Here is a 14,841-nt window from a genome sequence, read left to right on the forward strand (position 1 = left end):
CGTTTGCACTCATAAGCAGTGTCACATTAAACATAGCCTATTTTGGCCCAGGTAGGCTGTTTTCTGAATAAAAGAGGTAGGTGTAATTTACAGGCATTTATATTAAATGGGTTTATAAAAAAAATATTTTATTATCTATAATACGATATTGCTGAGTAAAATAAACGGATGCTTAGATCGACTTCCTAGCTTGATTTGATTTCAAAGCGTTTCTATGAATTTTTAAATTTTCCGGCATAGTCATCTTAGCGATTGGACCCATTTCATTGTTTAAGATACTAAAGACGTATGCACATATCTACTTCAATAACTCGTATCCTGAAATGTTGGGGGCTCGTCCGGGATCTATATCCAAGGCGGTACGGAGACTAGTGTTTTTTATGTTCTGTTGGTGTACCAGAAGGCGTTGTGACTGAAGGTATCCTGAGCTACATATAGTTGAGTTTTAGATTTAGTTCCAGGTTAAGGTTTCAAGATGAACTACGACAAATGGATAGCGATGGGTGAACGCATTGGTTTGTCAGATTCAAAGCTCAAAGAATTTGTGGATAGGAAAGAGAAGGAGTATACTGAACGTGAGGAGTGGATGCTATGACAAAATGAAGACAAGCGTATGTTTGAGGTTCAAGAAACTGAAAAGAAACGACTTTTCGAGCTTAAATAGGTCGAGAAGTTATGGCATTATGAATAACAACAGACAGAAAAGAAAAGATTCTTTGAGAAGGAACGTTTAGAGAAAGAACGGATTGTGAAAGAGAATGAGTTGGAAATGCTAAGGATAAAGGCATTTGTCGGAGCTTTGGGAGGTGACAAAAGCACAGAGCACCTGAGTAGTAAAACACTACGGCCGAGATGCCCGAAGTTTGAGTAAAGTAAGGATGATATGGATGCATATTTCGAACGATTTGAGTGGTTTACAAAAAGCCAGAGATGGAAAGAAGAGACATGGTTGTGAGCCTCAGTTCATTATTGACAAGAAAATGCATAGACGTATATACAAGCATGCCTCCAGACCAAGCCAATGACTATCCTGCATTAAAGAAAGCAGTTCTGAAGCGTTTTCAGTTAACAGAGGATTGTTTCAGATTGAAGTTCATGGAATACAAGCCAGAGCGAGGTGAAACTGTTTTTCAATTGATGGCAAGGTTAGACAGATATTTCAGTCAATTGACAGAGACAGGAGAGCTTGACAATACGTTTGAAATGTTGAAAGATCTTATGATTAGAGAACAGTTCATCTAAATTTGTTCCACAGACATTGCTTTGTTCTTAAAGGAAAGAGTTGCAAAGTCGAGAGCTGAGATTACATAGTTGGCAGAACAATATGTTGAAGCTCATGATAGCTCTAAGTAATTTGTCATGCAACAAGCAGGCAGCCACAACTTTCGACCGAGATTCAGCCAGTGCCTCATCCAACACAAAGAAAAAGTCCAGCTTTTCAAAGCCCTACATGTTTCATGTGTAATAAGGAAGACCATATAGCAAAAGAATGCAGAGACCTATCCAGGAGAAAAAAAAGCGGTGCTACTTTGTCTAGAAAAGGGTTCAATTACGATAAAGAGAAGGAAAGGCGTGGAACGCAAGATTCAACACCCAAAGACTGGAGAAAGAATGATCAAGAGCAGAAACACATCTAGTCTGATGACAGGAAAGTGTCGGCCTCAGGAATTGCAGTAGCTTTAGATGACGAACAGTTAAAAGACTGCATAGAAGATGGACGGCTTATGTTAACACATTGAAAATCAATTCTGTCATAGCAAGCACCTGTACCATCGATTTAGCAACCGGTGAAAGGAACATAGTCTTGAAGAAAAAAGATATAGGTGATAAAGAAGTACAGGCTTTGAGAGATACAGGGTGTGATTTGGCAGCTGTCAGTAGATACCTCGTATCAGAGAATCAAATGATGGATAAGAGGTACCTTATAATTGCGATTGATGGACGTACAAGGACAATTCCTGCAGCAAATATACAGGTTGATACACCATATTTTACAGATGAAATTGAGGCAGTGGTTGTGCCAAATATGATACGCGATTTGATAATCGGAAATATAAAAGGAGTTTCAGATAAACCTGTCATAAACTGGAAAACCCGAGATGAAAGACAGTCCTCAACCGGCGAAGACGTTTGCTGCAACTGGGAAGACGAAAACCCAGCATGCAATAAATATAGAAGCTACGGAACCATCTGAGGTTTGCAAAGCCAAAGAGCAATCATTTAATGTTGAGCAAATAAACAATGCTCAGAAAGATATGTTAAAGAAACTTTGGACTTATACTTCAGATAGATCGAAACTGAAAACGAAAAGTGGTTTCAAGTTTCGGTATGAAGTGAGGAAAAAAGTGTTATATAGAACATTTGAGGAGAACAAGGGCAGAGTCATTAGACAAACTATAGTCCCAACGCAGGTCAGGAAAAGTGTTATACACTTAGCCCATAAGTCAAAGTCAGGGAAATCAGCTAAAGAGAAGTTTAGAATACAACAGTTTTCTGCTGGTATATCAAAGAAGTAAAAGGTGTTGCGTCATGTGCTGTATGTCAGAAAGATAAGACTGACTTGACAAAAAAGCAATAACGGTAGAGATGGTTCGCAAGAATAGACATCCAGATAGAACAGACGAAAACTAGTTGCAATCTGATGTCAGACCAGAGTCACGCAATTATAATAATAGAGGATGGAACCAAAGCACAGAGGACCACGTTGTCATAACAGAAATGGTATAGATAGAGATATTAACAGACGAGATGACAAGATTTATAAAGATCGTGGCTCAAATAAATCTGAGAATAAAAAGTCATGGAGACAAAATGACATGAGACATTATCTCGGAAAAGGATTCTTATGTAGAGCTGACAGGAGTTATAATATTAAAGGAGGTTTCGGTGATAAAAAATATTATGTCAACAAAAAAGATGACAAGTACTCTTGTGGTGAGAGAAACAAATGAAGAACATTCATGATGATAGAAAAATAGAAAGTTTTAGAGATGAACATTGTATGATTATTTTTAAAATCATAGACTTTACTTTTGAGTCTTTTAGGGCTTTTGATCTTTGATAATAATTTAAGCAGAAAATGACTGAATGTTTGTTGTTGATGGTTGTGGCACACGATTTGTAAAAATTAAGAAATAGTAAAAAGAAAAAGAGAGTTTGCTTGCAAATTATTCTTCATGTTAATGCCAAACTAAGAGTATTTTTTGAGGAGGGGGCTATTTGTCAGAAATATTTGTATATTTGATATATTGCTAACGTAACAAGTAAGCACAAATACTGCTTGACTCCTTTTTCATTCTACCATTACTATAACTATAGCTGATTTGTTGTAAATGATAGAATTTGGGTCATTTATGGCTGATTTGGATTAATTATGGTGATAACTGGACCCCAGCATAACATATTATGTTATATACAATAGTAAAAGGGAACCAAATATTTGTTAGAGCAAGTGCTCGTTGTAAAATACTTTGTACGAAATTAGAACAATCAAAAACAAGTTCTATTCTGTATCCAGCTATTGATGTAGACACAACTGATAATATATCCCAGTACCTTGATGAGAAAGTGTTTGCAACTACGCTGTCAGGGAGGATAAATTATTAAAAGAAGACGTTTGACGTTCATAGACTAAAGAAAAGTTGCAGAATTGTAACAACGTTTCGAGCTATAGGACCAGCGCATTAGAGATTTACCTTAATGGTAGTTGAATGCTATAGACGATATCAAATATAGGCTTAGCATCGGGAAGCTCAGGTTGGTAATCTACTGAGACAGTAGAAGAGTTCCATCTTATAGACGAGGTTCAGCGTTATTGGCGAAGTACAGCTAAGGTATCGGGGATGATAGTTGAATGCTGCTTCAATTAAGAGGACTTAGGCTGAACAGTTATGCGATAGGACTATATGTTGTTGATTCAAAGACATTGTCTGACGGGAACTTCAACAAAAAAAAAAACAAAAACAAAAAAACAGTCAAGTATAGTATCTCCAGCCTATAGTGGGTTGAGCTGATTACCATTAGTTGAAGGTTGATAGTTTGAAACATTGAGTGATTTGCCTAATACCTGAAATTATCTAGCTTACGAATCATTGGTACACGAATCATTTAGGCAAGGTAGCCAGAGAAAACATATATATGAGATATATGGTCTCAACAACTCTAAGTTTTAACATAGGACATTCTACATTGTTTGTCAGCTAGTCTACAACATAGTCACCTTAGCGATCGGACCTATTTTTTGTTCAAGATACTAAAGGCGCAGGCACTCACCTACGTCATATATCTAGTATCCTGACAGACTTTTAAAATAAGAATGACATTGGACATTAACACAAAGAATGAAACTGGACATTTGGATTCCGAATAACAATGGATAACTGGAACCGAAAACGACATTGAACTATCTGAAAAACGACACTAGACTTCAAAACACGATACGATATTTAATATTCGGAACCAGAACGACATTTGACCTCCAGAAAGACAATGGATATTCGAATCGAAAACGACGTTGAGCGTTTGAATCGTGAACGACGTTGGACATTCAAACCCAGAACGAGATAGGTCATTCGAAATAAGAATGACACTGGACATTCAAGCCTAGTTTGAGATAGATCTTTCGCAACAAGAACGACATTGGACATTCGAACCCAAAATGACGTTGGACATTCTAAAAGAAAGAAATCTGACTTTTGTATATAAAACGACATTGGATATTCCAATCGAGAACGACATTGGACTTTCAAAGCAGAACCACAATGTCCGATGTCGTTCTTGTTTCTACTTCCTGTTTCGTTCTAGTTTTGAATGTCCAGTTTCATTCCCGATATTCCAATGCCCTGTATCTTTCTAGGTTTGAATGTCGTTCTCGATTCCAATGTCCAATGAAGTTTTGGATTCGAATGTACAATGGCTGTTTTTATTTAATGACCAGTGTAATTCTCAGTTTTAAAATCAAATGTTATTCTCAATTCCATTGTGTACAGGCCGGGTTATTGCTCTTCCTGTACATATTTGTATGCTCACATGGGCCTATTGTCTACTGAATGTGAAATAAAAAACGTTTTTTTTATATTGGGCAGATCGAACTTAGTCACGTGTCAACGAAAAACATTATCATTTGAATATGTATCATAACTCATGCTTATCAGTCTACTATTTGTTCTTGTGCAAAATAAAAACACTTGTCACGACTCTTGGCATAATTGATTTATTGATTTATGGCTACTAGAGATTGTAGTGGCAATGATATTTGGTATAAAATTTGTGACAAACAGACCAAATAGCCATTAACTTTAACAATAAAAATCTTTAAAGAAAAACAAAAAAAACAAAAAAACAACAAAAGCAACAACAACCCCCCCCCAAAAAAAACAAAAAAAAAACAAAACAAAACAACTTGAACTCCCTTGGGTGATATCAGAGTCAATATACTGTATAAATGTAGCATCATCTAGTGGGCCTCTACTAGGAGTATACAAATTATATCAGTAGGGTTAAAATGTGGTGTACCGCCCTAGGGGTCACATTGTTAATATAGAGTTATATAGGGAAAGCTTTGTACAAAACCACATGGCCTAGGGCTTTGATATTTGGTATGTAGCTTCGTATAGTAGTCTTTTACCAAGATTGTTCAAATTATCCCTCTGGCGTCTAATATGGGTCCGCCCTGGGGGGTCATATGGTTTATATAGACTTCTACAGGGAAAACTTTAAAATCTTGTAAAAACCACCATTTGGCCCTCTTGTGTTGTATTTTATTGACAAAACCAACTGCTATTCTGTTATCATGTATTGTTGCACAAACGGACGCGAAAATATCTCAGCAGGCTCTGCATCATAGCCGAATAATTCAAAGTCGGTCTGGAACAGTTTCCGAATTTGGTTCAGAAGCGACATTGGTATTGTCCTGTATCCATCTATCATGTATTGATGTTTTTGCTCTTTCAGGTCATGATCTGAAACTGTCTGACTGTCTAATGCCTTAAAAGCGTACTTTATAAACACCGAGGTTGTATTATCCGAGCCTAAATAAAAATTCTTATCGCTAAACATTTCAAGCGGAAAGGGTATATTCTTTTGAATATAGCCATTCATCTGAAAGACCGACCACAACCTTTTTGCAATCAATTTGTGGAAGAAACAACTGTTGTTTTTGAAGCTGAAATTGTATTTAGAAAGCGTACGAATTTCTTCCTTCGCTCTGGATTTCGAACTGTTCTGTTTATCATCTACTAACATGTCATGTCCTAGCTTGTTAAGAATAAATTTACTGTCTTTACTGAATGTCTCCATTTTACCAATGGCATCATATTTCACGTGACATGGGTTACACAACCGGTAAAATGGAGTCCAGTGAATATTCAATGTAGCAGGATTTTCTGCTATAAAAGTTAAAAATTCTTCGAATGAAATGTTCTGAATACAACCTTTTTTGCTTATATGTCTGAATTTTGGTCCGCCACTTTGCCAGTAATCAGGTAAATAAAATTTGTCTAGGTAACCCGACCATAGTCTTGAATAAGGTTCGCGAACAAACATAAGGTTGTATCCCGTCGTCAAAACTCCTCTTTTTATAGCATTATTCCCATATCGCTTAATATTTTTCCACGGACCAAAATGAACATACATTCGGTCAATATCGGACGGTTTTTGGACCTGTCTTCCTATTGGATAATCTCTTGCCAGAAATCGCAACACGGACTTCCAAAATGTACATCCGACTTTAGGAGTTTCACAATAATTTATTTTCTCTGGAATGGAATAAATGGAACCTTTGATCCCAAAAGAAGAAAGATTTTTCAAGTGGTTTTCACATTTGTCTTGTACCACCTGTACTCTGGTTTTCATAGCCTCAGCGGCGCTGTGCATTTTAGCTTCTTGTTGAATTTTATTTATTTGCTTGAACCAAATTTTTGAATTATTTTCATGCTCCACACTTCCCAGTACTGTCTGTATAGAGCTTTTCTGCAGTTTTCTTTCACTGAATTTTCCAGGGTTCTGAAAAAAATGTATACTTTAAATAATCATATCATTTATATACTCTCTCTTAATATATAGCATGTAAAATTTGTAAATTTGAATTTACTCGTTGCTTTTTAGATTTCTGTATTAATAAAATACTGACTTATTTAGCTACAATTACCCAAAACAATGGAAATTAGAACATCAGTCGGAACATCAAGATAAATCAATAAATATGTCTGTTGTAATTGTATTTTAATATAGTGTTCTACAATGTCCTACAAAAGTTTTTATATTTGAAGAAATTAAATGAAAAGACTGAAATTTACAGGTCACGAAAACGAGTGACAAAAAGAATTTGCAGCGATATTTCATTTTTAGAGATAGGATTTCAAGAAAATTCTCTTCCTCATTGTAGTTTGTATTGTTGTATAGTTGACAAAAGGAGAATATAATTGAAGCATACTATTCTTTGTCCTGTCAGACTGACACGGAAATTTACTTTGTTTCAGGTAATATGGAAACTTTTCCAAAGTTGAAAATGACAGTTAATGTGTAAATAGGTCATCCTTATAGGTATTTTAGAATAGTGACTATTTCAAATTAGGGCACCATAAGTCGCGTCCTGAGTACTATATAAGGTTCTATGTAAACCACCGTATGAACACATCTACGGATGTATCTAATTTATATTTCTGTTCTTGTATCATGTATAACTTTGAGTTCTGCTCAACCCGAGGGCGGCCGGTAGGATGCATTTCCACTACCGTCCATGAACAGGCTCAACTAAGGCAACATTTTTATATTTCGTCGTGTTTAACCGAGCCTGCAGCATTTTCAGTTTTGTCATGTTTAACCAAGCCTGCAGCATTTTCAGTTTTGTCGTGTTAATATAGCCTGCAGCATTTTTATTTTCGCCGTCTTTAACCGACCCTGCAGCATTTTCATTTTTGTCATATTTAACCGAGTCTGCAGCATTTTCATTTTTGCCGTCTTTAACCGAGCCTGCAGCATTTTCATTTTTGTCATATTTAACCGAGCCTGCAGCATTTTCAGTTTTGCCGTCTTTAACCGACCCTGCAGCATTTTCATTTTTGTCATATTTAACTGAGTCTGCAGCATTTTCAGTTTTGCCGTCTTTAACCGGGCTTGCAGCATTTTCATTTTTGTCATGTTTAACCGAGTCTGCAGAATTTTCATTTTTGCCGTGTATAACCGAGGCCGGCAGGATTTTCATTTTTGTCACGTTTAACCGAGCCTGCAGCATTTTCAGTTTTGCCGTGTTTAACCGAGCCTGCAGCATTTTCATTTTTGTCATGTTTAACCGAGCCTGCAGAGCCTGGAGCATTTTCGTTTTTGCCGTGCTTAACCGAGCCTGGAGCATTTTCATTTTTGTCATGTTTAACCGAGCCTGCAGCGCCTGTAGCATTTTCGTTTTTGTCATGTTTAACCGAGCCTGCAGCGCCTGTAGCATTTTCGTTTTTGCCATGTTTAACCGAGCCTGCAGAGCCTGGAGTATTTACGTTTTTGCCATGTTTAACCGAGCCTGCAGAGCCTGGGGCAGTTTCGTTTTTGCCATGTTTAACCGAGCCTGCAGAGCCTGGAGCATTTTCGTTTTTGCCATGTTTAACCGAGCCTGCAGAGCCTGAAGCATTTTCGTGTTTGCCATGTTTAACCGAGCCTGCAGAGCCTGGAGCATTTTCGTTTTTGCCATGTTTAACCGAGCCTGCAGAGCCTGGAGCATTTTCGTTTTTGCCATGTTTAACCGAGCATGCAGAGCATGGAGCATTTTCGTTTTTGTCATGTTTAACCGAGCCTGCAAGCCTGGAGCATTTTCGTTTTTGTCATGTTTAAGCGAGCCTGCAGAGCCTGGAGTATTTACGTTTTTGCCATGTTTAACCGAGCCTGCAGAGCCTGGGGCAGTTTCGTTTTTGTCATGTTTAACCGAGCCTGCAGAGCCTGGAGCATTTTCGTTTTTGCCATGTTTAACCGAGCCTGCAGAGCCTGGAGCATTTTCCTGTTTGCCATGTTTAACCGAGCCTGCAGAACCTGCAGAGCCTGGAGCATTTTCGTTTTTGCCATGTTTAACCGAGCCTGCAGAGCCTGGAGCATTTTCGTTTTTGCCATGTTTAACCGAGCATGCAGAGCATGGAGCATTTTCGTTTTTGTCATGTTTTACCGAGCCTGCAAGCCTGGAGCTTTTTCGTTTTTGTCGTGTTTAAGCGAGCCTGCAGAGCCTGGAGCATTTTCATTTTTGCCATGTTTAACGAGCCTGCAGAGCCTGGAGCATTTTCCTTTTTGCCATGTTTAACCGAGCCTGCAGAGCCTGGAGCATTTTCGTTTTTGCCATGTTTAACCGAGCCTGCAGAGCCTGGAGCATTTTCGTGTTTGCCAAGTTTAACCGAGCCTGCAGCGCCTGTAGCATTTTTTGTCATGTTTAACCGAGCCTGCAGAGCCTGGAGCATTTTCGTGTTTGCCATGTTTAACCGAGCCTGCAGAGCCTGGAGCATTTTCGTTTTTGCCATGTTTAACCGAGCCTGCAGAGCCTGGAGCATTTTCGTTTTTGCCATGTTTAACCGAGCCTGGAGCATTTTCATTTTTGCCGTGTCGGGCGACCTGTGGGTTTCCACGTTTGTTATTTTCTCATTTATACTGAAAAAATGGAGAAAAACTTCTTACTAGAGTGGTATGGCTTAATCTCGGTTCTGTTGTACATCTCTGGTACCACTTGACATTTACACCTGAAAAAAGTAAAATACATAAAATGTTTGTTTATCTTAAAAACTAGACATAAGTTCAAGGCCTGTACAAGGCCGCTTCAGCTATATCCCCTTTAAGGATACTATTCGATAGAAATGGTTTGATTCAAAAGTTTGAAAGAATGTAGGCCTGATATCTGTATTAATTATAACATTATAACATTAAGTTTATAATGTGGTATTTTTTCCTACCTGAAGGTGAAGTTTTCCTTAAAGGAAAAGTAAATTGATCAGGAATTTAATTCTTTAAGACTACGTAGGTGGCAGACGTGGATGCAGTTAAAAAACGGTGGCAATGTTTGATCTTGCTACACGCATGATCCTATATCAAACCCTGTCCTGCATAATTTTAGTGGCTATTTTCTACCTAGATAACAGAAAAATGTTCGATGTTATCACCTGGTAGTGCCTTAACAAAAGAATTATTTCAAGATACGCCTTCATTTGACAAGAATAAATAAGTCGATGATAACGATTCGCTTTAAGAAAAGAGAAACTGATTACTATTGAGTTGGTACTGACTTGAACAAGCAATAACTTTAAGTTCTTCATATGAATGACAATGACCTCAGCTGTGTCCCCAACGAAAACAAAAGCAAACACTTTAAGTGTTAGAAAGCTGGAACTATTCCCTTGATGATAATTAATATATATAGCAGCTTTCCTAATGGAAAGGCCTTTGATGGCTAAGCTCATAAACTAATAAGATAATTCATAATGTAAAAGTTTTTTAGAATGTTAGACAATTAATGATAAATTCTCTTCCAAAACCAGGCCCGTATTGCTGAAATCAACAATTACAAGTGACTGGCAGCAAACTTTTAAGGTTGTACTAAACTCTCAATGCTTAGATAACTATTTTTTTTAACATTTTACATTTTCAACATATGTTTAGCTACTAAATGTGAGTATAAGGACACCGTGCAAAAATATCATAAGAATAAATTTGTACCGCTGGTTGCACTACGGGTATTTATGGATTTTTGAGATTTTTTTTTCGTCTAAAATAAAAAAAATCTCGTCCACATTTATTAATTTTACATGATCCAGTTTTCCTCGTGATTTCAGTTTCTCGGCATGCCGAATGACTCATAATGTATTCTGTTTGTACTGGACACCATTTCAGTACCAGAAAAGAAAGAAGAATTTATTATTAATATCGTCAAAATTGTTCAAAACGCTAAGTAACATTTTGATGTTAAGATGAAACGTACAAACCTGGTTCTAGAACACAAAATAATGTTAAAATTACAGCATTAATTCCGATGAAAACGAACGAGCATGTCTTCAAAGCAGATCGGTTTAGCATTTTTGATATTTCACCCCTTTTTCAAAAAGATACCAAATCCAAAAAGTCATGTTACAAGATTGTAATCCAATTTTCATGTCAAACAAAAAAATTAAGCATCAATATCGTGTGAGCGGCGACAATATACTAACTGAAATACGTGATTTATATAGATTACGCGTGATGGGTCAAGAAGTTGTCAAAATGTCATAAAAACAGGAGAGTAATTCTGCAAATACTTAAATTACCACTTGAAACTGAAGAAACCACTCCAAACCATCTGATGATTGTATTTACGATGTTCTCTAATCTAAAAATAGAAGTTACCGTTACCAGTTCATAACTTACCTTGCTATTTCATAATAGTCTCAAACTACTAGTACATGTATTTGAAATATTACACCCCTTTTTTTGTTGTCAGATAGAGTTATAAGTTTTCAAATACTTTTGACAGAATCGTGACTGTTTGAAATGATATCAATAAAAATCTCGCTTGCATTTCGCATGCCATAACATTTTCTATCGTAAATAGCATCAATAGAAATTAAAAGTTAGCTTTCTTATTATAAAGCTTGCTTGGTTGTATAAGTCGTAGTGGCTTAAGATCACTTTTCAATGACTCCATAGATATATTCATGTTTACAACATTTACCTAATGTCCTGATACTAGTATTCAAATTAAATGACATTAATTTTATCAGCGAAACATTGCAAAGTATATAAAGCTGCTAAATCGATATATTATCTGCAAACACAATGAAAAAGAACGCAAAACAAACAAATTAGCATGTTACACATATTCTGTATGAACATGCTCCTGTATGCTACGAAAATACACATAAATACATTGATATGGTAGACCTTATATTAAATTACAATGTAATGGCATCCTTATCATCAAGCTTGCTTGAGTTTATAAATCGTAGTGGCGTAAGGTTCTGTCACTTTCAAGAACCCATGTAGATAGCAGATTTATTCGAATTACATTAAATACATGGATATTTGTCAGGGAACTCGTGGCAAGACTTATTGTTAGTCAACATTAACGGAAATAAATTAAATACTTTATCCTGTATCTAATGATACCATGACTTGTTTATTCGGATAAAGTACCTCTAACTTAAGATATTTTGCTTTTAACTGATCAACGCACTTTTAATCTAATTTCAATCGTTTATAAACATATAGTGCTCAAGAAATCCATACAATTGCTTACAAAACCTGAAAATATTTAAAGAAATCAGTTTATCAAGCAGAGAAATACAAGACAAATTGTATTCAGTGACGCACATAATGTTGGTCAGGTCAAGAAGTTGCTGTCTTCAAAATAAAATTGCTAGGCGAGAAGTTAAATTTTTTAAGGAAATGCTTTTCGTGAAGAAATACAGGAAATGAGAGTCAGTTTACCAAGCAGAGAAATACAAGCAAGACCACCTGCTTTCACTGACGAACATGATATTGGTCCGTTAAAGTAGATGTCCTTTACAAAACATTGTTAAGCGGGAAGTTATATATATATATATGTACGCAACTGCCTTTAGTGTATAATAATGTTAAAATTACAGCAATAATTCCGATGAAAACGAACGTGCATGTCTTCAAACCAGATCGGTTTAGCATTTTTGATATTTCACCCCTTTTTCAAAAAGATACCAAATCCATTTTCTATCGTAAATAGCATCTATACAAATTAAAAGTTAGCTTCCTTATTATAAAGCTTGCTTGGTTTTATAAGTCGTATTGGATTAAGGACGCTCGCTACAGTTTCGTAATTTTTTTCTCAATAATAGATTTTGATGAAATGTTTTGTATTAAAAGATCATGTTATGATGTATTGAAAAATGAAATAAAAATACTAGGCATACTACAGCATAAATTTGATTATCTAAGCATTTTTATAACGGAAAACAATATATCTATTTGAAACATGCTCAGAGAAATCAAAAGCACATGATTTTGTAAAGAAAGGAATACTTGCTCAGCAGACCCAAGGGCTATTTTTGCATATTTTTGTCAATTTTAAGTAGGTACTTCTGCTATTTTATCGGGTTTAACATAATAGAATTTAATCAAACTCTGCACACACCTTTGGTTAGGTCTACCTAATCTAAAACAAAAAGAAAATTGATAGGTCACCATATTAGATTTCGCTTATTAATAAATCAAATTACAACGAGGTGGGATGTGGCGGGCATTTATACAACACAGGTTGGTACGAAATACTCATTCAGTGTTTAAGCAAATGACTTATGATATATAAAATTATCAAACGACAGATTTCTTAATAAGCGGATTTTAAGGTGTTTCTGAAGCATTTTGATGGCATAGAACGATGAAAGTTTCCGCCCTTTTTTTTTTTACAAAACCTATAGTTTACGAATGTACGGTACGAGTACGGTACGGGATTAGAAACAGCTGTGACTCTCAATGTAGAGTTTGAGCGCTGGTATAAATAACAGACTCCAGTCTATGTCGGATTGGAGCAATTTGAACTAAAAGTACTTTAAATGTATATATTTTGTAACCATGGTGATACTTACCCTTACCTTTAGTCAGTATATTATACATTTTGCACATTAAATGCATGCGAACATACAATAATTTGCGAATTTTTACCGTACGCGACATTAGATAATCACTTCCGGGCATGCGCAGAAGACCGCACCAAGTCTGCAGTGAGCTAGTAGCTACATCGAAACCAAATTTGCACGGTGTTAGGGTAAATATTGATCCGTCCGGAAAAACTGTAGCGAGTGCTAAATAAAGCTGCTAAATCGATTGTTATCTGCAAACACAATGAAAGAGAACAAAAAACAAACAAATTACCATGTTACACATATTCTGTATGAACATGCCCCTGTATGATACGAAATCCGTCCAGCATGTTACACATAAATACATTGATAATAGTGAACCTTATAATAAATCACAATGTACAGCTTAGAGATGTACATTGCATCCTGTGTCATTAGATATTCAAGATATTTTCGCAGCAGCAGTTCTAATTTACATGTGAGCCTTACGCATGATTATTGCACAAAACTCCAATGGACATTTCCTTCATTCTTATAATATTTTGTTTGCATTCACTTCCATGTATTCACATTTAAATGCAATATGTTACATACTTGTGTCAAGGGCGTAACGTCAGCTTTACAGTGGCATCCTTACCATAAAGCATGCTTAAATGTATAAGTCGTAGTGGCGTAAGTTTCTGTCACGTTTCAAGAGCCCATGCAGATAGCAGATTTATTCGAATTACTTTAAATATATGGATATTTGTTAGGGAACAGTGTATTCGTCTCATGGCCAGACTTATTGTAAGTCAACATTAACGGAAATAAATTAAATACTATATCCTGCATCTAATGATACTATGACTTATTTATTCGGGTAAAGTACCCCTAAGACATTTTGCTTTCAAATATTCAACGCACTTTTAATCTAATTTCACTCGTTTATAAACATATAGTGCGTAAGAAATCCATAAAATCGCTTAAGAAACCTGAAAATATAAGAAAATAAGTTTATCAAGCAGAGAAATACAAGACAAATTGTATTCAGTGACGCACATAATGTTAGTCAGTTCAAGTAGTTGATGTCCGCTAAATAAAATTGCTAAGCGAGAAGTTAAATATTTCATGGAACTTTGTTTCGTGAAGAAATTCAGGAAATGAAGAGAATCGGTTTACCGAACAGAGAAATACAAGCAAGACAATCTGTATTCAGTGACGGACATCATATTGGTCATTTCAAGTAGCTGTACTTTACATAAAAATACTAAGCGAGAAGTTAGATATTTGTACGGAACTGCCTTTCAAGCATATA

At 36.1% G+C, this 14,841-nt stretch overlaps 1 protein-coding gene across 1 annotated transcript; it reads right to left on the reverse strand.

Annotated features, from left to right (window-relative positions):
* Positions 1-5,369: 5,369 nt before the first annotated feature.
* LOC123534650 (carbohydrate sulfotransferase 11-like) lies at positions 5,370-11,145 on the reverse strand. The gene is made up of 3 exons (XM_045316985.2): positions 10,944-11,145; positions 9,646-9,707; positions 5,370-7,002 (listed from the first exon to the last, which is right to left on the reverse strand). Exons 1-3 carry the CDS (start codon positions 11,032-11,034, stop codon positions 5,779-5,781), a joined length of 1,377 nt encoding a protein of 458 aa, XP_045172920.2. The 5' UTR covers positions 11,035-11,145; the 3' UTR covers positions 5,370-5,778.
* Between the last annotated feature and the right edge of the window lie 3,696 nt (positions 11,146-14,841).

Source organism: Mercenaria mercenaria, chromosome 12 (genome assembly GCF_021730395.1).
Source record: "Mercenaria mercenaria strain notata chromosome 12, MADL_Memer_1, whole genome shotgun sequence".
Classification (NCBI taxonomy): Eukaryota; Metazoa; Mollusca; class Bivalvia; order Venerida; family Veneridae; genus Mercenaria; species Mercenaria mercenaria.

Coding starts and splice junctions, on each gene's coding strand:
- LOC123534650 (XM_045316985.2), bottom strand. CDS start 11,034: ATGCTAAACCGATCTGCTTTGAAGACATGCTCGTTCGTTTTCATCGGA. Junction 9,708..10,943: donor ATTTTGTGTTCTAGAACCAG/GTTTGTACGTTT, acceptor TACTTTTTTCAG/GTGTAAATGTCAAGTGGTAC. Junction 7,003..9,645: donor GATTAAGCCATACCACTCTA/GTAAGAAGTTTT, acceptor CATTTTTTTCAG/AACCCTGGAAAATTCAGTGA.